This window comes from Acomys minous (genome assembly GCF_964271855.1).
Source record: "Acomys minous genome assembly, chromosome: 16".
NCBI lineage: Eukaryota > Metazoa > Chordata > Mammalia > Rodentia > Muridae > Acomys > Acomys minous.
In genome coordinates this window covers 84946550-84972781 of record NC_140498.1, presented here as the reverse complement: position 1 = coordinate 84972781, position 26232 = coordinate 84946550, and the positions used below count along the sequence as shown (strand labels likewise).

Below are 26232 nucleotides of genomic sequence, written 5' to 3'. Positions count from 1 at the left end.
TGGGACACTATCACCTTGGGTGCTGGTGTTAAGGCCTGTCTGTCCTTAGGCGACAGCTGCATCTTGTCTGGCTTTGTAGTAGGCAGTTCACTTACACAAGACAGCAGCTGCTGGAAGATCAAGTTTTATATGGATTTTAAAAAAATGTATTAATGACTAAAAATTCCACTTTAACTTGTAATTTAATTTTAAAAAATTATACTATTTGCACCTCTTCTTTCTACCAGAACTGAGCAGTTCCATTCAATAAAAGTATTTTTAATAATAAAAATAATTTTATTTGGTTTCATTTTACTATACAGGACTAAAACAAGGAATTCTATTTATTTATTTATTTTCACTCTTTTTGGTTTTTTGAGACAGGGTTTCATTGTGTAGCCCTGGTTGTCTTGGAACTAGCTCTGTAGCCCAGGCTGGCCTCAAACTCAGAGATCTGCCTGCTTCTGCCTCCCAAGTGCTGGGATCAAAGACATGCGCCACCACTGATAGGCTAACAAGGAACTCTAAGTGCAGCCTGGATATTCTCAGGAAAGCATTCTCTTAAGCACTGCAGGTCAAGGTTGTACTGTGCTGGGTCAATGACCCTTTGTTAGAGGCTTCAGAGTTTCTTCTCAGACGATTTTCATGAGAGGGGAAGTCTCTTCAGCTCACCTTTGTAATGAGGGTGCTGAAAAGAAGCCAGGTGAGGCTGACTATACTCCTTGCTTTCTCTTCAGGCTGGTTGTGCTGAGCGAGACTGAGAACATAGACCTGATTCTGAACCAGTGCTTGCCAAGTGTGAAACCCAGAATGCCCTTGGAGAGGCCAGGTTCCAAATGGAGAAGGCAAACAGTAAACTGTTCCCGCTCTGTGTGACAGGCCCAGGGCTGCTTCCCCACCTGCCTGCTGACAGGGAACACCAATTAGTTGCTTCGTAGGCAAACTTAGGGTAGAATAGGATTTGAAATACTACATTATTTTATAGCTAAGTATAACTTTAGTTCATAGGCTTGAAATATCTATAACACCTATGTATTCCAGGAGTATACCACCTGCCATGTCACCATGCCCAGCTTTAGAAACCTTTTCTTACCCAACAAGATTATGATGAATTAACATGAAATTCAGAATGGCAGATTTTAGTATGATCAACCTCTCCGTCTCACCCATGTTATTTTTATATAGGAGCAATTTCTCATATGTGTTGCAAAGAGCTGCAAGATACATGAGCTTTTAGGATTTGCATTTTGTCATTATCATTCTTAAGACCAACATATTAGGAGGCAAGTGAATTACACTATAGTTTGTCTGCCAGAAATGATCTCAGTGTTGGAAAAGACCGATACAGGGTATTTTTAGAACTTCTGAACAGACCTTTTAAACAGAAATAGAAACACCCCCTCCAAAAGAAAATTCTGAATCAACATAATACATAAACACTTAAAACAGTTTTACCCAAAGGTGCCAAGAGAATACTTAGAACTGAGACTATGTGGCATTAGGCCAAGGATGGAGGCCCTGTCATGGAAGCCTTGTCACACTGTGAATAGCCACCCATAGTCTTCTGTGTCCCTGATGTGTAAGCCTCTCGCGAGAGTAATGCCTGTCCTGTAGCTTTCTTTCCTTTAAAGATGGACGGTGTGATTCTGGTGGGCTACATTGCAGGAAGGCTCATCACGTAAGCCTTCAGGAGAGTGGGGTGTGTGTGACCCTAGTTAGAAACCCCCACGTTTTGGACTCATACATCAGGGTTAAAACTGAGGTGGCCTTCCAAAAGAGTCTATGGAAAGCACAGTGCATCAGCCTGGCTAAGGAGGACCTGTGAGTGCAGCCAGGTAATGCTTAAAGCAAACGGAAAGGGTCTGTAACCCCATCTACAGGGGAGGCTGGGCAGGAGGACAGCACGCTGAAGGTCAGCTTAGGCTACAGAGGGAGTTCAAGTCCCACTTAAGCTACTCTAGAGAAAAGAGGACTGGAGACAGAGCTCAGCAGTAGAGTGTGTTCCCAGCATGCACAAAGCCCTGGATTCAGTCCCTGGTGCCTTGACCATACACATTCACTGTAAGCACACCATGCAGCTGTGCAGGCCATGGGAGACCCTGCTTACGTTGTGGCAGGGGACACAGATGCTATGGAGTAGAGTGTTGAGACCCTGGGATGTGTGGGTCAGGGTGGAGGAATCAGAGAGGCTTCCCTAGAGACAAAGCATCTAAGAGCTGCAAGGTAGGCAAACAGGAAGAGAATTCCAGGTATAGTGACAGCATGCGCAAAGTCCCTGGGGCTGAAGCATGATGCATGTGCAGACTTGATAGCCCAGGATGGCGCAAGATGAAACTGCAGAGGGGCTGGGTGGATCGTGTCTGCGTCAGGTGAGGCAGTGCCTATTACGGCATATGGTGTTTTTTCAGTGAGTCCCAAAAAAACATTGCTGTCTTCCTGAGTTCTCCCAGATGGGGCCTAATTTGTATTCCTTGGAGGCATATTAAACAGCTATTACAATTTACCAAAAGGGCATCCTTACTGTAGTGATGAGGAGGGTCTCACCCAGCTAGTGACAGCCAGCCAAGCGCCAAGCCCCTCCCTGAAGATGTCTGGAGATGAGGTGATGGATTTTGCATCTTTGTATCCCTTTAAATGTCCATTTATTTATTTATTTATTTATTTGTTTATTTATTTTTGGTGGTTTTTTTTTTTTTTTGAGACAGGGTTTCTCTGTGTAGCCTTGGCTGTCCTGGACTCGCTTTTGTAGACCAGGCTGGCCTCGAACTCACAGCGATCCACCTGCCTCTGCCTCCCGAGTGCTGGGATTAAAGGCTTGTGCGCCACCACTGCCCGGCGAAATGTCCACTTATAAACATAAGCCAACAGTGAAGTGTTCCCTCTGTTCTCTACTCTGTGGGGCTGATTTATTCTCTCAAAACCTTCATTTTATACGCCAGCCTTTTTTTAGTCGCTGTGTCAACCAGGCTGGCCTCATAGTCATAGAGCATACGAATTCTGCTGGAATTAGGTATGTGCTACCATATCTGCCCCCACACTCATTTTTAAAAATTAAATGTTATGTGTTTATTTTGCGTATGTGTCCATACGCATGCCACAGCTCAGAAATAAGGGTCAGAGGACAACATGCAGGAATCATTTCTCTCTGTCCACCATGCTGGTCCTGGGCATTGAACTCAGGACATGAGTCACACTTGGCAGTGAGTGTCTTTACTTACCCAAATCGTTAGCCCTCACAGCCATTGGCATGTACCAGGTGCTCTGCCAGGCATGGAGAACTGAAACACAAGGCAGCCTTGACCCCCAGCAACTCAAAAGCTCATGAGCAGACACGTTCCTCCAGTATCGGCAACAAGTCAGTGCGGTGTTTATCAAGGTGCACTGACTTGACACCCGGCAGACCCCCGACCACATCCTGAAGGCATCACTTGGCAGTTATGTGAACCTGGGATCTAAGCTTTTTTTTTTCCCGATGGTTTGTAAAAATACCACCAACACTTAAAGATTAACTGAGACTGAATGCTGAACACCATGCCTAGCACAGAAATAGCCTCTATTTCTAAAGAAAATGGGGACGTTTGATAATGACAGGCCACTGTAGCAGATGTTCTCTATCCAGTGGGGGCTGTGGCCTCTTGTGTATGTCTGAAAATCACAGGACAACTGGCTTTGTCCCATGTGAGGAAAAAAACTATGAGAAACAGCTGGCACAGAGCAAAGCTGTGTGTGTGTGTGTGTGTGTGTGTGTGTGACCGTGGCTATTTAGTGAATTGTTGAGGATTAGGGACAAGATAATACATTAGCCCTGTACCTGACAAATAAGTAAACATCAGCTGCTGTTGTCACTCTATTGTTATTTTGGCAAAGAAGCTTTTCAGTGATTGGTATCAGATAAAGCATGGTTAATCCCCAGCACAGGGGAGGCAGAGGCAGGCTAATTGCTGTGAGTTGGAGGCCAGCCTGGTCTACAAAGTGAGTCCAGGACAGCCAGGGCTACACAGAAAAGCCCTGTCTCCAAAAAACAAAACAAGGGGCTGGAGAGATGGCTCAGCAGTTAAGAGCACTGACTGCTCTTCCAAAGGACCTGGGTTCAACTCCCAGCACCCACATGGCAGCTCACAACTGTCTGTAACTTCAAGATCTGACACTCTCACACAGACATACACACGCAGGCAAAACACCAATGCACATACAATAAAAATAAATATTAAAAAAAAAAAAAAGAAAAACAACCAAAACCCCATGTTAATCTCTTAGTGGTGAAAGAGAACCTTGTTCAACTCTGAAATGTTCAGTAGATGTCAGCAGAGTGAGGAATGAGCAATGGCAAAGAAAGGGTCCCTTTGGGTCAAGGCAGCGGTTTTTGTTTTTGTTTTTGGGTTTTGTTTGTTTGTTTTTTGGTTTTTTGAGAGGGTTTCTCTGTGTAGCCTTGGCTGTCCTAGACTCGCTCTGTAGACCAGGCTGGCCTCGAACTCACAGCGATCCGCCTGCCTCTGCCTCCCGAGTGCTGGGATTAAAGGCATGCGCCACCAAGCCCGGCTCAAGGCAGCGTTTCTTATGACAGGTAGTTGATACTTCATCTCAGACAGCAAGGGGTTAGAGAGGCGTGGCTGGGCTCACCACCACCACCACCACAGCAAGAAAAAGCCGGTTGTGAGACTACAGGGCCAGACTCCAGACGACTCAGTGTGCTCTGCCCCCACCCCCCGCCCCCGGCCCCCGCGGGTGTGGAGGAAGCACCAATGTGAGGAAGGAGAGGGACTAAGGGGTATTCATGCATTTAGTCTGTCAGAATTAGAGGTTGGGCGGGGTGTGTTTCCGGAGTCCTGGAGAGCTGGAAGTGTGCAAGACACAGGGGCAGGTGTGCAAGGGGCATTCCCCGCAAGTCCTAGGGGACCAGAGGGTGCTGGGTAGGGCGTCTCAGGGGACTAGAGGGGTGCAGGGCAGAACATCCTGGGTGACAGAGGGCGGCACGGCACGGCGTCCCAGGTGTCCTAGGGGACCAGGGTGGATGCAGGCCAGAGGGTGCTGGGAGTCCTAGGGTTGATCTGGGGATGCAGGGGGTGGGGCAGCCAGGAGTCTTGGGGGCCCGGCAGGGGCAGGGGGCGGAGCGTGCGGAGCAAGGAAGGGCGGGGCGCCGGTTGGACAGCCCGAGTGACTGGCGGGAGGGGCGGCGGCTCCTCCCCGCGCGGCGCGGCCCTGCCCGCGACCTCCGGGTGCCTAGGCTCGGGCCAGGCGGTGACGCCTCATTCGCTCGGAGCTGGGCCGGGATACGGTCGGCGACAGCATGAACAGCATCAAGAACGTGCCGGCGCGGGTGCTGAGCCGCAGGCCGGGCCACAGCCTGGAGGCCGAGCGCGAGCAGTTCGACAAGACGCAGGCGAGCGCGGGCGCGGGCGCGGGCTGGGTGGGCGGCGGCGGCGCGGGGTGCTCGGCCCTGCGTGGACGGCTGCGGGCTCCGAGGCCCCGGGCGGCGCAGGTGACCGGAAGCCGCGCTGCAGCCCGGCTGGGCTCGGGGATGCGGACGCGGCCCAGGTGCGCGGGGCCCGGGGTGCCCTCAGCGCCCTGTCGCCTTCCCCGGGAAGCTCCTGGCTCCCTTTGCTCCTGAGCTGTTTCTACCGCCGTACAGTATCCTATTATCTGCTGGGGGAAAAGTTTCACGTCGCTAGACTTGTTTGCCTGCGCGGGGGCCCACTTATAAATAGGCTGCCACCCCCTCGTTAAACACCGGCGCCTGACAGACGGAAACTTCCCAGGCTCCTTTCTGCGCTCCCACGCGCCGCTTTCCCAGGAGAGGGCCCGACCTGAGAAGGTGGCTTGGAAAATTAAATAATGGCATCCATTCATGCATGGGTTCTGGGGACCCACTCTCTGTGCAGGTGTTGCTTTGTCTGTCCTTTTGTTTTTTCGTTGTTTTTAGACAGGGTCTCATGTAGCCCACACTAGACTTGAACCCCTAAATCTCCCGCTTCCACATCCCAAATACTGATGTTAAAGACATCCACCAATACGTCTGGCTCTCTCTCTTTTGTTCTGTTCTTAAGTCTTGGGTGGACTCACAGGGGTGGGAGGACGAAGGGTGTCACTACTTATTTGCTAGTCCTAGTCAGCCAAGACCGAAATGGCTGCGGTTTTTTTTTTTTTAAGCTTTAGTAATAAAGGAAGCCAAAGACTCCTCCCACCTGTGTCTGAAGCAGGTTAGTGACATTTGCATTTGTGGGTGCCACTGGCGAGTTCCTTCCCCCTTGGTCAGACCAGAGAGCAAGGACTCCTGCGGTTGCTTTCAAAACAAGTTAGCACAAGCAATCTACACTGGCTTTCGTTTTTGAAAATAAGAGTTAACGTGAGATCTAACCTTTGTGCTTCTTCTGATGGACAGTGATAAGCTTCAGGACATGAGGGCTCCGTGCTCGCCAAGTGCCAGTACCAACCTGGCTGCAAATGATTAATTTATCCGTGTGATCTCCATCTGGCCCAGCCTGCATCGCCCACCATTAAAAACAAACATGGTGTTTGATGTGAAGTCATTAATACATAATTAATTGTGCTAGTAAACTTGCAGAGCCTAGGAGACACACTGTTGGCCCCGTAGAACCTCAGTGTTGTCAAGAGCTTGATTTGTTCAGTGAGTTTTAGGTTTTTTTTTCCCTCCCCTGCTTTTAAAAAGCAGGTGCAGAGAAAGCTCTGATTGCTGCAGGAAGAGATGGGGGAGGAGATGGGATTTTAAAGGTCAAGTTCATTGATCTTCCGCTTACGTGATTATGTCAAGGGGAACCCTCCCTGAATGTCAGGGGGACAGGCTCCTATACAGGACCACGAGTGTTGACGTAATGTGGTTATTTTGGCTTGCTTTGCCCATTTTAAAAACTCTTACTCTGGTTATTTATGTATCGCGTTTGTGTGCACACGTGAGTGCCACAGCCTTTGTGTGGAAGTCAGAGGACAGCTTACAGGAGTTCTCCAGGAATCAAACTCCCTGCTGTCAGGCCGGTCAGCAAGCCCCCTTAGCTGCCCAGCCGCCATGCCTGCCCTCCTTGAGTTTTTGAGGGATTTAAAGCAGTTGTTCATGAAGCGTGATTTTGTACTGAGGACTCTCCTAGGGCGCAACCCACTCCTGAGCAACTTTTTCATAGAAGCGAGAGTTTTGAGTCTTGAGTTTTGAGTACGCCTTACTTTATAGTGACTTGGTGAGGGATGTAAGAAGGAGGATTTGTAAGTAGTTAATATTTAATTAGCTCATTCCCAGAAATATCTAGCGTGCTGCCAGCCAGGCTCCTTGCGAGAAAGGCCTAGGGACTTCTGGCTTGCTGCTTCCATGTCTCCTTTGGATAGAAAATAGCACATCCAGTCCTGGGACCTGCTTCCCTTCGGAACACAGCGCTTGTCTTGACATTGACAGTGGCGGGGAGGCGGCCATGGAGTAGCTAGTTTCGATTCGAAGTCCTCAGCAGCCTGCCAGCCTCTCCTCCGGGCTCCTGGGGCCAGGAGGAAGAGGAATGCTTACATGTTTGCTCTGTGGACAGGCCACGCCCTGTGTTGCACAGAGCTCTGTGGTTACCTCTCAGGAGTGTGGAGGGAGGCAGCCATCCTCCCGGCAGCTGGCGCTTGAATTATGAGCTTTCTGACCCTAGCGGCGTGTCTCAGAGACACTCTGTTCCGCCCCATTACCTTAGTCCCTTTGTTGATAAGGGCCCCTTTCTGAATGATTATAAAATGCCACACGGCTCGTTGTGCCTGTGTTCTGAGTGCCATACCTTTAAAAAGACACTCTGAATTCATGGAGCATACTTGTGCACAGGGTAGACCTAGTCTCTCCTCAAGTGTCCCCGGTGGCGGGCAGGCTACTTGACTGCGTCCAGAGCCTGCTCTTTCTGTGTTTCTGCAAGAGTACATTGTGAGATGCCGTGAGGTAGGTCGAAGTCATGTTCCAGCAAAGATGACCGCAGCCTAACTAAATGTTATTTTCGTAACTCAGGTTGTAGATGGAATCAAGTTGCTCATCCACGTGGGAGCTGATTCTGAGTCACCAGGTGGGCCCTGTATAACAAGAGTCCCCAAGAGTAGACGAGGGAAACAAACAGGAGAGGCAGCTGGTCACAGTGGCGTGTGGTGGAACTCAGCTGGCTACAGGTGGCTGAGGAACAATGGTGCCCTTTATAAACTGGAGAAGGCAAGGAGAGAGATTTTTGCCCTATAACCTACAGAAGGCAACACAGGCCTGATGCTGATGCTGGCCTGCTGATGCTAGCTTTTAGCACTTTGATACCCAGGAGCACATAACTCCATCATGGCGGTACATGCCTGGAATCCCGCTATTTGGGGTGCCAAGCAAGGGAATTAGAAGTTCAAAGTCAGGGCTGGAGAGATGGCTCAGAGGTTAAGAGCACTGACTGCTCTTCCAGAGGTCCTGAGTTCAATTCCCAGCAACCACATGGTGGCTCACAGCCATCTATAATGTGATCTGATGCCCTGGAGGTGTACATGCAGGCAGAGCACTGTTTAATAAAATCAATCAATCTTGGGGGGGGGGGGGAGAAGTTCAAAGTCATCCTTAGCTGTATGGCCAGCATGGGCTGTAAAAACATTTCAGACTTCAGTCTGCAGAGCTGTAACATGTATCAGTGCTGGTTTGGTTTCGTTTGGTTTTTTGAGACAAGGTTTCTCTGTGTAGCCTTGGCTGTCCCAGACTCACTCTGCAGACCAGGCTGGCCTCAAACTCACAGCTATCGGATCTGCCTGTCTCTGCCTCCCAGAGTGCTGGGATTAAAGGCGTGTGCCACCATGTCCCGCTATCAGTGCTGTTTTAAGGCACTAAAATTGTAACTATTGGTTACAGCAGCCAGGAGGGACCTAATACCTGCTGCACAGCAAGCATAAGCAACACCTAGCAGTAGTAGGCTCTCAGCAAATAGTTGGCTTAACTGTTCTTTACTCCACCCACAAAGTTCGAAATCTGGGGCCTCCATGAAAGAGGCAAGCCGTCTTTGAAGCACACGATGCAGCTGGAAGCCGTGAACACAGTGATCGCATTTTCCTTTCTGAGGGAAAACACAGTTGCCCTTTTCGTTTGCTTCTCCGAGCCACGGGTTTACCCACAGCATATGGAGACAGAGGGAGGGGCCTTTTCTCAGGTCAGAATGAGAGAAACCCTTTAATCATAGAGCAGGGTTAAACCCAGGGCAACGTTGACTTCGGAGGGGAAAGGGTGAGGGGTTGAGGGATGAGGCGCTCCCTCCTACGGGAAGCCAGGTACTGAGGCAGCAGCAGATGGAAGTAGTTCTTACCTTGGGTTTTCCCGGTCAATGTCGCATCTCCTCAGCAGCCCCACCCCCACCCCCCCTCACCCCAGAGTCCAAAATCTTGTAAAGATTAATATTTATTGACAAATCCTGGCTTCTGGGTGCTGAGTAGATGCAGAAGAGGGGCCACATGCATAATACGGCTTAGGTCATCTACTGGCTTCTAGAGAAAGTAAGCAGGCAGGTGAAGTTAGTTTGGGCTGTATCGTTGACTGTACTTGTCCTTGATTAAATCCCTCTTAACACTGGAGTGCTGTTAAGTATGAATGGGGTATTTTCTCATTTTGCTTGTCCCATGGAGCAAGGCTCAGCCTTGGGGGGCATTTAGCAGCTGCCCTTGGACAGTGCAGGTGTGAGAAGCGACCAGACCTCAGTGATGGCAAATGGGGGTGGCGGTGTGTGTGTGTGTGTGTGTGTGTGTGTGAGATTTGATTGAGGCGGAGCCCCAGGTGTTGGTTTTGTGTAAAGCAGGTGATTCTCAGAACCTTATCACAAGAGGCCGCCCATAGGAGCGAGCAGATGTCTGGGAACCCTCTCTGCTGGCTTGAAAGCTGTCCTCCAGTTCTGGGGTCCTTTCAGGTCCCGAGCTATACTCAGGGCTCTCACTCAGCCCTGGACTGCTCATAGCTCCGGGTGTGTCCCAGCCAAGCTCTGCAGCACAGTGCTTACATGTAAGAAGCCCCCGTTTGATTCTGAGCACTGCAGAAGGGGGAAGAGTGTAATTATAACATGTTACTACATGCTTGCACGCTCAAAATAGTTACAGTAGTAGGAAAGGAAAAACCCATCCCCAGAGTTGGAGAAGAGCCCTAACCCACACGGGGGAAAGCCAGCACCACCACCCCATCCCCTCATCTGGGGCTTGGCTGAGGCCTTGAAGGCTTGGAGTGGTCCCTCCTCCCTCTAGTGTCACAACAGCTAACTGAATGAGAGGAGACAAAGTCAAGGCCCCTGTCAGAAAGGCTGGGCTCACACACTTCAGAAGTCAGTCTTTTTTTTTTTTTTTTTTTTTTTGAGACAGGGTCTCTCTGTGTAGCCTTGACTATCCTGGACTTGCTTTTGTAGACCAGGCTGGCCTCGAACTCACAGCGATCCGCCTGCCTCTGCCTCTGCCTCCTGAGTGCTGGGATTAAAGGCCTGCGCCACCACGCCCGGCCCTCAGAAGCCATTCTTAAGGACCCATGTAGTGCTACTGGGTGGGTCAGGGTCTGACTCCCAAGTTACTAGAATTTCAAAGTCTTCTATCCCAGGCAGAGCAGTTTAGGGGCCACTTGTTGCCAAGGCTGGGGTAGGACTGAGCTGCCCATTTTTTTCTCCTCCTCCCTGCCTTTGCTTCTGTGCACCCCTGGGACACACTGACTACATCTCTTGACCTAGCCCTGAAGAATTGGGGTATTCAGTAGAAGGGAAAAGTTCACTTTGTACCCGCCCTGGGGAGAAGGGGTGCCAGCTATGGCCAAGTGTACTGAGCAGTTAGGAACCTGGGTCAGGCCTGACTGTGTCATGTTGCTGCTCTGTGCCTCAGTTTCCCACCCCACCCCCCTTTTCTAGACAGGGTTTCTCTGTGTAGCCCTGGCTGCCCTGGAACTCACTCTGTAGGCCAGGCTGGCCTCCAACTCAGAGATCCGCCTGCCTCTGCCTCCCAAGTGCTGGGATTAAAGGCGTGTGCCCCCATTTCCAAGAGAGTAATAATAACATGACTTTGGGCCCAGGGGAGTGGCTGTAGATATTTGCAGGGGTGCAGCAGGTATTTGCAGGGGTGCAGCAGATGTGTTAACAGTTAGGCTGTGTAAGGAGACAGAAAGCGTCCCTGTGTCCTGAGTATAGCCAGCTGTGAGCAGGACAGCTGAGCTGCTGGGCAGTGGACCTAAGAGCTGGCTGGGGCATCTGGAGGGAGGCTCATCGCGTACCATCCCTTCAGGAATGAGCATCAGGTTGCACCGTCCAAACACTACCCAGCTCCAGCTCTCTGGTGATGCTCTCTGCCCTAGGGACTCCAGGGAGCATGGGGTAGAGGCAGCTTGGTACCCCGCAAACCCACCCCCTTTCTGAATGGGGAAGAAGCTCCTCCATGCCCCAGCTCGGACGCCAGCGTCCAGACGCTGCTGTGTGCCGAGCCTGTGAATGAAACCCAGCCGGCCACTTGATCCCGGCAGCTGGGTCCCAGCCGTGAGTGGAAACCCTGCGGGGTGGAGTGAAGGCCTGATTGGCAAGGAGCAGGGAAACTCATCTGGCTAACCTGAGATGCCTGGCCAGCGTGGGACTGTGTGCCAGCCAGGCTATGCTGGTCAGCCTTGCCCCTGCTCTTCTCCACCTGGGAGCCCCCTAGTTACTTCAGGGCTGACTGGATTGTCACTCGGTCTATGACGACATCTGTCCTCCTCTGCCCAGCCTTCTCTTTCCTCCATGTCCCTGCTCCTGATGGCATAATGCCCACTTCCTTCAGCTCTAAGTGGCCTGGCAGAAATTATAAAGTGGTTCTCAGCCTCCCTAACTCTGCGGCCCTTTAATACAGTCCCTCATGGTTGTGGTGACACCCCCTCCCCACAAGCCATAAAATTTATTTCATTGCTACTTCATAACTGTAACTTTGCTAGTTATGAGTCATAATGTAAGTATCTGATGAGACCCCCATAAAAGGGTCATTTGACCCCCAAGAGGGTTGTGGCCCACAGGTTGAGAACCTTTGTTCTAGAGGGACCGCTCTCAGTTTGAACTGTTGAAACAGTGGACCCCCAAGAGATGGGGATGTCCCAGGAAGTTCTCGCTGGAGGAAGGGAAAGGCTGGGGGCAGGAAGGGGAGCTTGTCTCCTGTGAGATGTTTCACAGTCCTAGACCACCTCGCAAGATGAGGGTGGAACCCAGTCAGCGGGCGTCAGTGGTGGCCATCCTGATAGGATCTGCTGAGATGGCCCTGGCCCTCCTCCACCCAAACTTTAGTCCAGCTGCAGGACCCTGAAGGTGGCCTTGAGGAGGTCACTAGGTTGTCGTCCTTCCTTCCAGTGTGGCCACATTGAACATGCCTCTTTTTTTTTTTTTTTCTGCTTTCCACTATTAGTTTGACTGTTTCAGTCGGCTTCCGGAGGATGGGTGGTGAACAAGTTGAGTGACACCGTCATAGGACAGCCAACCTGCAGGGCAGGAAGAAGTGGGCAGCGTGGGGTTGGGCACGTGTTTCTGTGTAAGGTCAGCTGCTGTTCGGGTACACCCACCCACCGTGCCTGACATTCTCAGCTGACGACTGTGTGCCCTCCTTAGGGCCACACTGATAGCCTCATGGTAAGGACAGCCTTAGGAAGCGGCAAGCCTCAACCCAGTCCACACTGTGGCTGTCTCTGTCCCGGCCTGGCTGGCCCAGAGCACCACACTGAACTGAAAGAACCCATGGAAGTCTTCAGCCCTGGCGGGCGAGACTTCTTGCTAAGTAAACATAAGCCTCAGACTGTAATAGGTTCGTCTGCCTGGGTGTGACTCAGGCCTCTGGCTTGTGGGACAGACAGGTCTGCGATGACAAAACCACCCAGCTGCCTCCCTGTCCATCCTCGTTCCGGCACGACAGAGGTGACTCAAGACCACGTCCCAGTCCACCCACAAAGTCTGGGGCTGGGAGCCGGGCGTGGTGGCGCACGCCTGTAATCCCAGCACTCGGGAGGCAGAGGCAGGCGGATCGCTGTGAGTTCGAGGCCAGCCTGGTCTACAAAGTGACTCTAGGACATCCAAGGCTACATAGAGAGACCTTGTCTCGAAAAGAAAAACCAAAAAAAAAAAAAAAAAAAAAAAAAAGTCTGGAGCTGGGATGGCAGTGGGTGTGAACTTGTCAGTAGTGCCCACTGGGAAAAAACCCCAGGACTTTTGTGCTGCCCTCTGAGGTGTGGACTATTATAGACTAGCTGCTTGCCTCCTTTAATGTTGGAATGACAGGGAGGGCAGGACTGAAGGGACAGGAGCCTGGAATGAAGAGAGACGCATCGAATGGACCAGGGCCAGCCGCTCGCTGACTTCCTGTCTGCTGAAATGATCCTGCCTCAAGCCTCTTCGCTGCTTTGCATGTGGCCCCATCTTAGCCTCCCCAGCTACAGAACTCCTGTGTTTGTGGTCATCAATGGCCTTTGAGGTAGCGAAAGTGTTTGAATGAGAGCACTCTGTCCTCCAAACCAGTCTTTGGAATCACAGAGCAAAATAACTCAGCGCCCTGCCAACAGCCCTGAGCCTGGGCCCTTGGAGGAACCTGCCTGTCCCTGCCAACTGCCGCTAAGCCTCGTGATAACCACACAAGGAGGCTTAAGTTGATTCATTTCAGGCATGATTTCAAAAATAGAAATTGTTTTATAGCTACCTTAATAAATAACTCTAGTGGCTCGGTTACTAGCCAAGGAAAGGCACCGCCTTGAAGTTACCCAGTGCTCATGTCTGAAAGCTCTTGTGTCTCAAGTGCTCCCTCTCACATGTGTCCAGTAAAGATTTATTGGCTGTCCTAGAGAAGCCACAGAGGGGAAGATGTACGGCCAGTCCTCAGTGTCTACGAGATTAGGTCCAGAACCTCTGAAAATATTGGGGTGTGAGGGACGTGGTGATACACACCTTTAATCCCAGCCTTCAGGAGGCAGCTTTCTTTTGAGTTCCTGGCCAGCCTGGTCTATGTAATGAGCTCCAGGCTAGCCAGGCCCTACACAGTGAGACCCTGTTTCCAAACAAACAAACAAACAAACATAATCAGAATCCATGGATGTCCAGGCCCCTTGTGTAAATGGTGCAGGACTCGCCCGTGCTTTACACCAGCCACTCACGTGTTTTAAACCATGTACCCCACACAACACAAAGTGAACATACATGAGTTGCCGTCCTCTATTGCTGAGGGAACAGCAGGGACAAAGCCTGCGCGCGCGGAGTCCAAGGCAGATTTTTCTCCTTGAATATTTCCGTTGGCATTTCGTCGGATCTATGAGTGTGAAGCTCACGCACAGAGGTGGGCTGCCTGTGTGTTCAAGGAGTTGGGAGACAGAGTATAAGTGATAAACTAACACAACACTTTCAGATGACACATGCTCTAGGTGAAATAAACAAGACACAGCCAGACACGGTGATGCACAGCTTTAGTCCCAACAATGGGGGCTGTGGGGTGGGGTGGGGTAGAAGCAGGTGGATCTCTGTGAGTTCCAGGCCAGTCAGAGTCAGACTCCACCCCAAATACAAAAACAGAAAAACCCAGGAAGTCTTACAGCTAGAGGTAGCTTCTCTATCAGGGTACCATGAGCCACACATAGGCTCGCTGAGGACAACGAGGAGGCAGTTGAGGGGAGGATGGCAGAGCTACACTTGACAGGTACTCTGTGCTGAGTTGGTTTTCTTTCCTTTTGCTGGGGATGGAGCCCAGGCCTTCGTGCATGCTAGGCACAAGCATAGCATCACCCAAGCCTGTACATCACCCAAGCCTGAGCAAAGTCAGAGCCTGGGAGGTCTCTAAAGCAGTGGCTTCCAGTGTGTTGGGGACACCAGCTGAGGGCTCTGAAGTGCTCTGGGTGTAGGCTCCTGGAAAAGAAGGCGGTGAATCAAGTTCACATGTAGCCTGTGCCCACTGGGCTGTAGGTTGCAGAACACAGTGCCGACACTGTGGGCGCTATCTGTGGAGCCCCTCAGACACCTGGCCAACCCAAACCACGGCTCCTCTGCTCCTCCACTTATGTGCTGGCTATCCACAGCTTTGTGTGCAGCCTTAGAGCTGATGGGAGGGACATCACTGAATGTCCTGCCTCTCATCCACGGCATCTCCACTCCATGTGCTCGTGTAGGAAGTGTCCCCCTACCTCTGCTGAAACAGGACCCTCTAGGACACCTCCTGGGAGTCCCTGGTGCACGGCTGTTGGCAGCTCTGGTCTTCCCGTGAGCCAGCTCTTCCGGCCTGCTTCTGGTATCTGTCCTAAGCTTTGACCCCTGGCTCTTCATGGGATCATCATTTTTTCTCTCTCTCTCTCTGAATTAGAAGAATGTAGTTGTCATGGATAAGCAGGGAAGGTACATGAGGACATGGGCTCCCGTGGGCTGTGGTGAGGCCTTCTCATAGGTCCAACCTAGACACAGAGTATAGGTTGCTGTGGGGATCCAAGGTCAGGAGGTGAAGGCCAGGTCCAGCATCAGAGCACAGCACCAAGGCCTGAGACTGGGGGAGGGTCGCTGTGTCTCTGACTCCATCTGTCTACCTGCCCACCCAGCCTAGCCAGCTCTGTATCACCCATGGACTTAAACAATTCCACAGTCGAGAATCCGTGTCCCAGTTTGCAGTCGGGTCAGGTCCACTGTGTTTGGGGACCCTGGGAAGCTTGATTTCCATCTGGGCTAGAAGGACATCTACATGGAAACTTACTCCTCACCTGTCCCTTCAGAGAACCAGAGGGGCTGCCTAGGTCAATCTCCAGAGCCTAGGGGCCTGGGGGTGAGTCCTGCCAACCACTTACAGCTGAGGGATGGTGGGCAGGCATTCTGTCTCCATGCTGCACACGGCACATGGCACACGGCCACATGAGGATCCTGTTGTGAGATGTGGCTGCCTGGGTAGAGTGACACAGTTAGCATGTTTTGTGCTTATGACCTTGGACAAGTGGCCAACTCCTAAAGGCTCAGTGTCCTTATCTGCCCACTCTTGGGGTTCCTCCTGGAAACCTGGTGGGGTCCCCTGGCCAAGCACTTGGCACAAGGATGAACACAGTAAAACTGACGGGACCGTTGTGTCACTGGGACCCGGTTGCTGGCCTATATGGCAGCCCTGAGCTGTTTCTTACCCTCTGCCCCTCTGAGGGTCAGTCTGTCCTGGTGCTGACCCTGCCCTTCAGTGACTGGTGGTCTCTGGGGCACAGGTGTGGACTTGCTGCATTTTTTACAGTGGGCCATATGCTAGTAGCTGGTCACCTGCTCAGATTCCTTCTGTGGGCCCCCTCGCAGTTTTCAGACATCTCACAGTTGCCATGGAATCTATTGTTGTACCTGCCCTGTTTCCTCGATGACTGAGAGGGTCTCTTTCGCTTTATTAAGAAGTGGGGAGACAGGGCCAAGCATGGTGGTGCACATCTTTAATCCCAGCACTTGAGAGGCAGAGACAGGCAACTCTCTGTGCGTTTAAAGATGGCCTGGTCTGTACGGTGGCCAGCCAGGCCCACATCTGAGACCCTGTCTCAGCAAACGAATGAATGAATGAAGTAACAAATGAACGAACGAATGAACGAGGTGGGGAAAACGGTTCGCATTGCTGGGCTCCCCAAGTACACCGTTCTAATTTACCTCTCAGTTGTGTGGAAATGGGCTCCTCTTGGCTTTCTGAGGAGTCAGGCGGGACTTAGGGTGTGATAAGCACCCAGATACCCCCGTCCCTTGGTGCCTGTTGTTCCTGTGACTGCTCTTTCTCCAGCTCTGGGTTGGCATCCTGATCTTGGGTTGTCTTTCGCTGAGTTCTTTCCATGGCGGTTGACCCCAGGAGCTCCTCTGCCTTTGCCTGAGTGGGGCTGACGTACTCCTCACGTGCCAGGATGCTAGAAGGGTGTTCTCAGAGCTGGGGAGTCCCTCTGTCTCCCCGTCACCGTGTGGTTTCCCACCTGCTGGGTGAGTGTGAGGGTGACATGGTTTCAGAACCCCATGTGCCTCTGAGGTCAGACCATGTCATACTCTCACCTCAGAGAAGCGCCATGTGGCAGAGTCTGTCAGATATTCCAAGCACAGCGACGTTCCGAAGTGCCCTTAAGGCCACTCTCCCCTCCACATGGAAGCCCAGGGGAGGAGGGCGGGTGTCACCCCTGCCTGCCTCCTGCTGCCTGGGAGGATGAGCAAGGGCCAGGAACACCCACAGACTCCCACTGTGTGAGCACTGGGCCTCCTTGTGTGGCGCCAGCCACCCCACACATCTGCCCGCCAGGCACACAACGGGCCTGTGTTCCCGGGAGCCAGCCTGCGCCTGCACAGGACGCCTAGCTGACACGGTCCTACCCCTTGTGGCCAGCTCAGGGATGGGTGGCACCCAGGTCCTCCACAGAAGACCCTGCCATATTCCCTCCTAGGCTGTGTTCCTCGGTGCTGCATGGCCTCCTTACAGAATTGTGCACTGTTGGGGTGCGCGCGCACACACACACACACACACACACACACACACACACACACACACACACGCAGCCATACACGCAGCCACACAGACAGGCAGCACTCCTGCCACATGCCATGAGATGACATGAGAAGGCATATCAGATGGACATTTGGAGAACCACAAATCAAACTTAGAGCCGAGGGCAGCCCGTTGTGTGGTGAGCACCTTTAATCCCAGCAGAGGCAGGAACAGCTGCTCTGCTTTTGAAGCCAGCCTGGTCTTTACAGTAAGTTTCAGGACAGACAGCTGTGTAGAGAGATCCTGTCTAAACTCGACAACAAGAAGAAGGGCTCAGCAGGAACTGTTGCTCCTTGTGGCTCAGGTCTGCTGGTGAGGAGAGGGCTGGGTGTATTAACACACTGGGGGCTCAAGAAAGCATCAGCTCTGTCAGACGTGGTGATGCACACTTGTAACCCCCGATCTTGGATCAAGAATTCAAGTTCAAGCCGGGCAGTGGTGGCGCACGCCTTTAATCCCAGCACTCATGAGGCAGAGGCAGATGGATCTCCGTGAGTTTGAGGCCAGCCTGGACTACAGAGGGAGTTCCAGGACAGCCAGGGCTGTTATATGGAGAAAACCTGTCTAAAAAAAAAAAAGAATTCAAATTCAAGGATGGTGGCACACTCCTTTAATCCCAGCACTCAGGAAGTAGAGGCAGGCAGATCTTTGTGAGTTTGAGGCCAGCCTGGTCTACACAGCAAGTCCAGGACAGCCAAGGCTACACAGAGAAACCCTGTCTTGAAAAACCAAAAAAAAAAAAAAAAAGCAAGTTCAGCCTCAATTACATAGTAAGTTTGAACTAAGCTATATGAGATAAAAAAAAATAATGGGGGGGGGGCTTCAGGTATTGAGAGTTATTGAGATAGCTCAGCTGGTAAGGGTGAGGCTACCAAGCCTGACTTCCTGAGTTTGGTGGAAGGAGAGATGGGACTTCCTCACACTGTCCTCTGACTTGCAAGGAGATTTTTAGGGGTCAGACGGTCAAAGTTTGAACCAGCACCAGCTCTTGAGTCATGTTGAACCTATACCATCTTGCTTTGTCACCCTTGGGTCGTTACTCTGCTGGCCACAGTGGACACAGAGATCCCCGAAATTTTTAATTATGTGTATGTGTCTGTGCAGGTGATGGTGGGTGCCTGCAGGGCCAGTGGTCTGACCCTCCTGGGTCTGGGTTACAGGAATTACAGCTCTTGATGTGGGTGCTGAGAATTGAGTTTGGGATCTTTGGAAGAGCAGCCAGTGCTTTTTTGTTTGTTTGTTTGTTTTGTTTTGTTTTGTTTTTTATTTATTATTTATTATTATATATACAGTGCAGAAGAGGGCATCAGATCACATTATAGATGGTTGTGACCACCATGTGGTTGCTGGGAATTGAACTGAGGACCTTTGGAAGAACAGTCAGGGTCCTTAACCTCTGAGCCATCTCTCCTGCCCCCATTTTTGTTTGGTTGGTTTTGTTTTAAAGCAAAGAAAAGCAGAGGCTCTCCTGCAGCCTGGGGAGGCCTGAGTCTCACATTTCATGATGGCCTCATGGTATCCTCTTTCCTCAGAAGGAAACCCCCGGCCTGCCCATTCCCACTACTTCGAAGTATCTGAGCCCCTCCTGGGTCCACTTCATCTGGACCACGTGGGCAGCTTGAGCTCCTCCCTTCTTGCCAGGAAATCTTCTAGGCCAGGTGGCATTCATCATTAGAGCCAGCTCAGGTGTCAGGGCAGTGAAGGTTGTGGCTCCACAGTCCAGAGAGGGGACACTCCTTGCTGTGGGCTTCAGTTGCTTGCTCGATGCTCTGGGTGGCCCAGCCCACTTACCACGTGACCCCTGCCCGGGGAAAGCTGTACCTGGAAGCTGTGTCACAGTCACTGTAAGAACACAGCGTGGAATCCAGCAGATCTTGCTCTGCCCTTATTACCAGTGTACACAAGACTCCGAATCTCTCTGAACTCTAATTTTTTTTTCAAAGAAGTAAGAAAACAGCACAGCAGCCACCTCCTAGGTTGCTTCTGGGAGACAGGTGGCATACACTGGGATCTCTGTCATTGTCCCCGTGGCCACTGTTGTGCCAAATATCCCCTCAATAGAGGTGAAATAGCCTTGGTGTGCAGAGTGGCAGTCTCGCCACAGCTGCTGACAGATGAGACCTGGGGGAGGCCATGGGCGCAGGCTGAGTGCACATAAGAACATGTGGTTAGCTGCCTGAGGCTCTGTGTTTCTTCAGGACCCTAGCTCCGTGAGGTGGGAGGGCTCCGTGATAGACCAAGGTACCCACATTTTACTGAGTTTCCCAAAATGGACCCTGTGTGTGAAAGGGAGTCAGTGTACCCTCGCTGGGCTGTAGGGTGCAGGGTCCAGTTCAGGAGCAGCCTGTGCCCAGCCCTGACAGTCCCTAAACCATGCATCTGAGCAGAAAGGGACTCTCAGCCCCACCAGGCCAGCTGCCCTTACAGGGATATTGAGCCAACCTGCTCAGCATGTGCTGAGGTGTCCACTGTGGGCCTGGGGCATCCACTGTGGGCCCGGGGCATCCACTATGCACCTGAGGTGCCCACTGGGGGCCCGAGGCATCCACTGTGGGACTGAGACATCCTCTGTCGGGAAATCGCTTCCACACTGTCCAGCCCTTGTTGGCCTGTTGTGCCTCCAGTTCGTGTGCCCAGTGTGGCTCCTTGGCTCACCTGGGTGAAGACACTCTGTTTGGGTCAGTTGTATACCTTGGCCTCTGGATCTGTGCCTGTCAGTCCATCCCACCCTCCTGCTTGCGACCTGGGGAGCTCTTTCCCATTCACAAACAATGGTCACCTGTGAAGAGAAACTCATCTGACTTGTTGCCCCTGTCGCTGCCAGTGGAGTCTCAGGAGTAGGCCCGGGATAGATAATGTTTGCGCTGTGTGTGTGTGTGTGTGTCCGTGTGTCCATCCTGCTGGCTTCCTTCCTCAAGGAAGCCTTCCTGGAAGATGTGGCCAGCGGAGGCGAAAACCACCCTCAGCACCATGGCTGTGGTTTTGGTCAAGTGTGAGGCTTCTTCCTTCTCAGGAGGCAACAGCCTGGTGCCAAGCAGCCTGGTACCTTTGCCCCTCCCCAATCCTCAAGGGGGCCACAAGCTGTCTTCAGTGGCATGAGCAGCCAGTGATAGGGCCTGGTTTCTGCGAGGTGCTTGCTGTGGGCCCTGCCAGATAGGAAGAGAGGATAACACTGTGAGGACAAGGAGTGCTCAGGGGGCCAAAGGCCATGCATGTCTCTGTTGCTTTCCCCCCATGGGGAGCTTGAACAGAGGATGCTACCTTGGGCCATGTCCTTGGGCACTCTTCCTGGAGTCTGGAGACCTTTGCAGGGAGAGCAATGTGAGGTAGATCAGAAGTGCCTCTCTGAACCACAGCTCGGCTCTTCTCCCCGCCTCCCTGAGCCTGGAGCTCTCCGTCACTTGTGGCATGGACATCAGCTACGAGTCATGGAAGGGAAGGGTCTTTGGAACATGGCTCTCAGGGCAGGCGTGTTCTTCCTGGTCCCTGCACTTGCCGTCCACCGGACCAGGCGGCCCATCCTCCCTTAGGTTGGGTTCAGCGGCCAGCTACAGACGGGAGTGTAACCCTGCCTCTGTGTTCCGCATAGGCCATCAGCATCAGCAAAGCCATCAACAGCCAGGAGGCCCCCGTGAAGGAGAAGCATGCCCGGCGTATCCTTGTTTCTCTTGGGTCTCGGGGAGGTGTCAGGAGACCGTGCGTGCGTGCGTGCGTGCGTGCGTGCGTGCGTGCGTGCGTGCGTGCGTGCGTGCGTGCGTGGGCTGAGCCCGGCCCTGACCCAGGGTGCGCTGAGGTAGGGAGGGCGTGACCTAAGGACTCTAGCTGTTGTGACCTGGGGTGGATGAGAACTTAGGAAACTGGGCAGAGTGCCAGGGCCCAGTGAGAGGGGCTGCCTGCAGAAGACCTAACTGTCCACGCTCCAGTCCGTCCTTCACTTGACCTTGACCCTTCTAAGGCATCATTTTGGGCACTCACCATGAGAAGGGGGCCTTTACCTTTTGGTCCTATGCCATCGGCCTGCCGCTGCCCAGCAGCTCCATCCTCAGCTGGAAGTTCTGCCATGTCCTTCACAAAGTTCTCCGAGACGGACACCCCAATGTGAGTAGTGACCGCAGCCCTCCGGTCTCACAGGCTCAGCAGGGCACAGCCTGGCTCTAGACTGGCCCTCCCCGCCCCCGGCCTTCTGCCTTGTCCATGACGCCCTGTGCTGGGAGGGACCGCTCTCAGGCCCCATGTCCTCGCCTCCCTTCTTGGCTGCAGGTGCTGCATGACTGCCAGCGCTACAGGAGCAACATCCGTGAGATCGGCGACCTGTGGGTAGGTTGTGAGGATGGCGTCCAGGCGATGTGGCCTGAGCTGAGGGCGGCGTCTGGGGATGCTCTTTCCTCCCTCTTCGGCAGCTGCTAGAACTGTCGTTGCGGTTCCCATCAGTATGAAGCTGCAGGCTTGCTGTTGGGGTCCAGCGCAGCCTGACTGGCTTCCTGCTCTATGAAGCAAACCCATTAGTCCCCCCCTCCCCCACCACACTGACAAAGGCTGCAACCCCCCATGCCTGTGTGAAGAGCAGGGACACCCAGGATCTCCTAGACTTTGACCCTAGGCTTTAGAAGGCAGGTTACAGGTTCGAATTTTTCCATGCATTTGCCAGCAAGTTTCACACCCAGTAGTCACGTCCCCAGGGAGCCTGTGTCTGGATCCACTCTTAACATCCTCAGAAGTCAGAAGCCCGGGAGGAAAGAGGGCCCCAGGCCTCATCCTCGGAGTTCTCCTGGGACACTTAGCCAAATGGATCTCCTAGAGCAGACCCAGAGGGAGGGCGTTGCCTGTCCAGTACCACTGCACTTCACTTTAGTCATGTCCTTTGACGTAAGGAAAACAGCATTTGGCACGGGGCCCGCTACAGACGCAGGTCCAGTGGCGTGGCCACACACCATGGTGTTTTGCAAGCGGGAGCTGGGAGGCAGTGTGTAGGCCAGAATGTGCCTCCCCCGTCTGCCACCAGCACTTTAATGAAGTGGCCCCGCTCAGAACTGGCCTGTTGCCCTGGACAACAGGCTTGCTTTGCTTCTCACAAGACTTTCTCTGGCCAGAGAAATGGCGAGGGCTAAGATTAAAGGACTGGGGTGGAAAGCTAGAGACAGAGTGTAAGGAGAGTGCAGAGGGCCGCCAGGGAGTGCTTGTTGAGTGAGCGAGTGGCTGATTTGTGGAAGAACGGCCCTTGCGTCTCCTCTTCCCGCCTGCTTCTTCCTCTGTCAGGATGCGTGCTCGGTCCTTAGGATTCCTAGGCATGCCCTTGACCGTGGCCTCACACTGGACTCCTGTCCCCACAGGGGCATCTTCGTGACCAGTATGGACACCTGGTGAATGTCTACACAAAACTGTTGCTGACCAAAATCTCTTTCCACCTTAAGGTAGTCTTCGCTGAGGAATCCTGGGGCTGAGGGACTGGGGGGGGCTCGTCCTGGGCCACAGAGGGGGGCTGCACCTGATTTGCCCATGGTCTGTCCACTTGCTGGTGCTCCAGTGGCCGTGTGTGTGTGTGTGTGTGTGTGTGTGTGTGTGTGTGTGTGTGTGTGTGCTGCCCCTGCCCCACCCCCAGGCTTTCTATCTGCTGGGGTCACTGGAACAAAGGGGTTGGGAAACCTTCCTGGCCACTCCCCTTCTCGTGGGAGCTGTCAGGAGCAGGGGTAGGACCAGTACGTGGCTGCTTGATGAAGCTGCAGCTGAGCGCAGTACCCGTCTCTGCAGCACCCCCAGTTTCCTGCAGGCCTGGAAGTAACAGATGAGGTGCTGGAGAAGGCGGCAGGAACCGACGTTAATAACATGTGAGTCCGTGTGGCCCCACTTGCTTCCATGCCCCTGAGGGTTTCAAACCCAAGTAGCCACTAGGGCCCAGGATGTCAAATGAAGCCACAGCCTCTTGGGTTGAAGGTCATGGTCCCAGATGGGTCAGACTGTGGGTGAAGGGGTGGGGTGCAGTTTGTTAGGTACTTGGTGCTTCTGCCTGGCAGAATGTGCTTCCTGCTCCACGGGGGTTTTGGGGATTAGGTGGGTGTGCCCTGCCTCCTTGTGAATTGTCCCTTCTCTCTTCTCCTCCTAGTTTCCAGCTCACCGTGGAGATGTTTGACTACATGGACGGTGAACTGAAGCTTTCTGAGTCAGGTGAGCATGTCACTCACACCAGGCCGCGGAGACACCAGTGGTCAGACTGACGTTCACACTGTTGTTTCACCTGGTGGTAGGATGGAGCCTGGGCCTCACTCGGCCTGCACAGGAACTCCCAACAGAGCACCAGCCGCCACCCAGTGCACCTGTTCCTGGGCTTCCTCTCCCTCTAGGGACAGAGAGAGGGCCCCACAGCACCTCAGGAGCACAGGCAAAGGCTTCCCTGGCCTTGGGGCCCCGTGTGTATGTCCAGAACTTGGCTTATCTATCAGCATCACTCTGGCCCCGCCCTGCCCCGCCCCCCCATCCCCAGGTGTGCAGAGCGTGGGGAGTGAGCGGGGGACAGGCTCTCTAGGCCCCTGCCTGGCCTCAGCAGCTGAGGCACTCTCCAGGAGAGACTGTAAGTTATATTTCCTACTCGGTGTTCTGAAACGCCTCTGGGTGCTGTCAGACTGTTGAGCTCAAGAACTGGCAGCAGTTGAACAGGAAGTCTCCGAGGTCTCGCCCTCCCGGCCCAGGAGGTTCTGGCCTGCACCTTCAAAAGAACTGCTAGTGACTCAGTGTTGTCCGTGGCAAAGCCCAAGGCTAATGTCTTTTTAAGGGGAAAAAACTAGGGAGTTGGGAAGAGGCGGGACAGCTGCTTTGTACCCTGGGTCTGGGCCTGTGGCTCTGGTGGGTGAGAGGCCAGCTTAGTGCCTGCCAGGACTCAACATGGGTGCAGAGGACAGGTCACCAGGGATGTGGCCCAGCAGTGCAGCAGGACCAAGGCCACCAGGATCTATGTCCTAGCAGAAGAGCTAAACCTCAGAGTACACAGGCCTGGATGTGAGTCACAGACCCTGTGTCCCCCACACCCGGCTGCTCTTGGCCTAGGAGGCAGCCCAAGGGGGCAGGCTGTGGTCCCTACAAGAGAAGCGGAAAGAACCCTGAAGGCCCCCATCCTTGGTGACCTGCCATCTCAGTGGAAAGCCGGCCAGAGCATGCTGCCTTCAAAGGGAGCACAAGGCCGTTGTTAAGAGATTGGTGTAGGAGAGTCATGGGTCTGAGGCCCGCTTCAGCTAGAGTGAGTTCAAGGTCAACCTGGGAAACTTAGTGAGTCCCAGCCTGAAGCTGAAGAGATGCCTCAGTTGAGAGAAACACTGGCCTGCTCCCCTGAGACTCCCCCGCCTCAGCCCCCCACAGTCCATTCCCAGAGCTAGCACACTGGCTCACAACGGCTAACTGCAATCCTCAGGCATATGATGCCCTCTTCTGGCCTCTGATGGCATTGCAGGCATGGCACACAGGCAAAACACCTATAAAATAAAAATAAAGGAGGGCTGGGCGCATGCCTTTAATACTAGCACTTGAGAGTCAGAGGTAAGCAGATCTCTTAGAGTTTGAGGTCACCCTGGGCTCGATAAGCCAGGGCTGTAGCTCAGGAGTAGAGAGCTTGCCCAGCATTTAGGGGACCTTGGGAAGGATGGAAGGGAGAGAGGAGAGAGGAAGAACATTCTACCATGGCTGGGAAGATGCAGAGAGTGTTTGGCCTGAAATAAGGCCGACTGCGATCCAGTGTTCACACACACACTGGAAATCCAAAGCTTAAGACATACCTGGTGTGACTTCCAATTAGGATGGAAGGGAGAGGTGAGGGAGGGAACCTCCCACCCCTGGCTCCTCCCTGTTACTGCAAAGTCTTGCAAGCAGCCCCACCCCAGGCATGGCCAGAGCAAGGCTCCCTGGGCTGGGGCTTCTGGAACCACTCAAGAGTCTGCCCGGCGGCGTGGGGCCTGGCTGCTGTCCCACTCTGGCTCACTGCCTGCTCTTTGTCAGTCTCTTTCTTCCCCCAGAGAGGATGCTTGCCAGGGAGGCAGCCTTGTGTTTGTCCTTTGTCCCTCCTCCTCTGGAGTTGCGATACAAGGCCCGATTGTCAGGGTCTCTAGTGCAAGTGAGGTATCAGGTCACTTGGGGCTTGCAAAGTGGTGACCTGGAACAAACTCTAGCCGGTTTCCACATCCATAAGATGAGGTTTTAGAGTGACAGTCTTTTTAGAAAGTGTCTATGGGCGTTTTGTCAGCATGTGCATCTGTGCACCATGTGCACCTGGTGCCTGCAGAAGCCAGAAGAGGGCATCAGATCCCCTGGATCCAGGCTTACGGGTAATTGTGTGGCCCCATGTGGGGCTGGGAATGGGACTTAGGTCTTGTAGAGGCGCAGCCAGCGCAGTTTAACGCCTGAGCCACTTCCCCAGCCCTTGTTGTTTTTTGAGACAAGGTCTCCCCTTGTAGGCTAGTTTTGCCTTGAGCCTTGAGCCCAATCCTCCTGGCTCAGCTTCCTGAGCGCTTAGATTATAGGTTTGCCCTAACATTCCTGGCTGGAGTGACAGTGTTTTTTAAAACAGACTTATTACATTTTAATTCATTTTACGTGCGTGTGTGAGTTCATGCCTGGGCCATGGCCCATGTGTGGAGGTCAGAGCGCAACCTGAAGGAGTCAGTTCACTCCTTCTGCCGTACAGCTTATCAGATTTGGTGGCGAGCGCTTTTACCCACTGAGCCATCACTATGGCCTTTGGTGACAGTCTTAACTCTTCCTTCTCTGAGGGTCGGTGTAAGTTTGGGGGTCCTCAGGTGTGGAGCTGGCGCGCCTGTTCCTCCAGCGCCT

The 26232-nt window shown here is 53.0% G+C and overlaps 1 protein-coding gene across 1 annotated transcript in view; it reads left to right on the top strand.

The window, feature by feature from the left end:
- The first annotated feature begins 5129 nt into the window (after positions 1-5129).
- HIP1R (huntingtin interacting protein 1 related) overlaps positions 5130-26232 on the top strand; it is a 29654-nt gene continuing 8551 nt past the window's right edge. Inside the window, exons 1-7 of the mRNA XM_084762019.1 lie at positions 5130-5359; positions 21011-21074; positions 21377-21519; positions 21682-21738; positions 22752-22832; positions 23170-23246; positions 23522-23583. Of these exons, the coding sequence (XP_084618145.1) occupies positions 5267-5359; positions 21011-21074; positions 21377-21519; positions 21682-21738; positions 22752-22832; positions 23170-23246; positions 23522-23583 (577 nt within the window). The 5' untranslated portion in view covers positions 5130-5266. The remainder of the gene's footprint in view (positions 5360-21010; positions 21075-21376; positions 21520-21681; positions 21739-22751; positions 22833-23169; positions 23247-23521; positions 23584-26232) is intronic.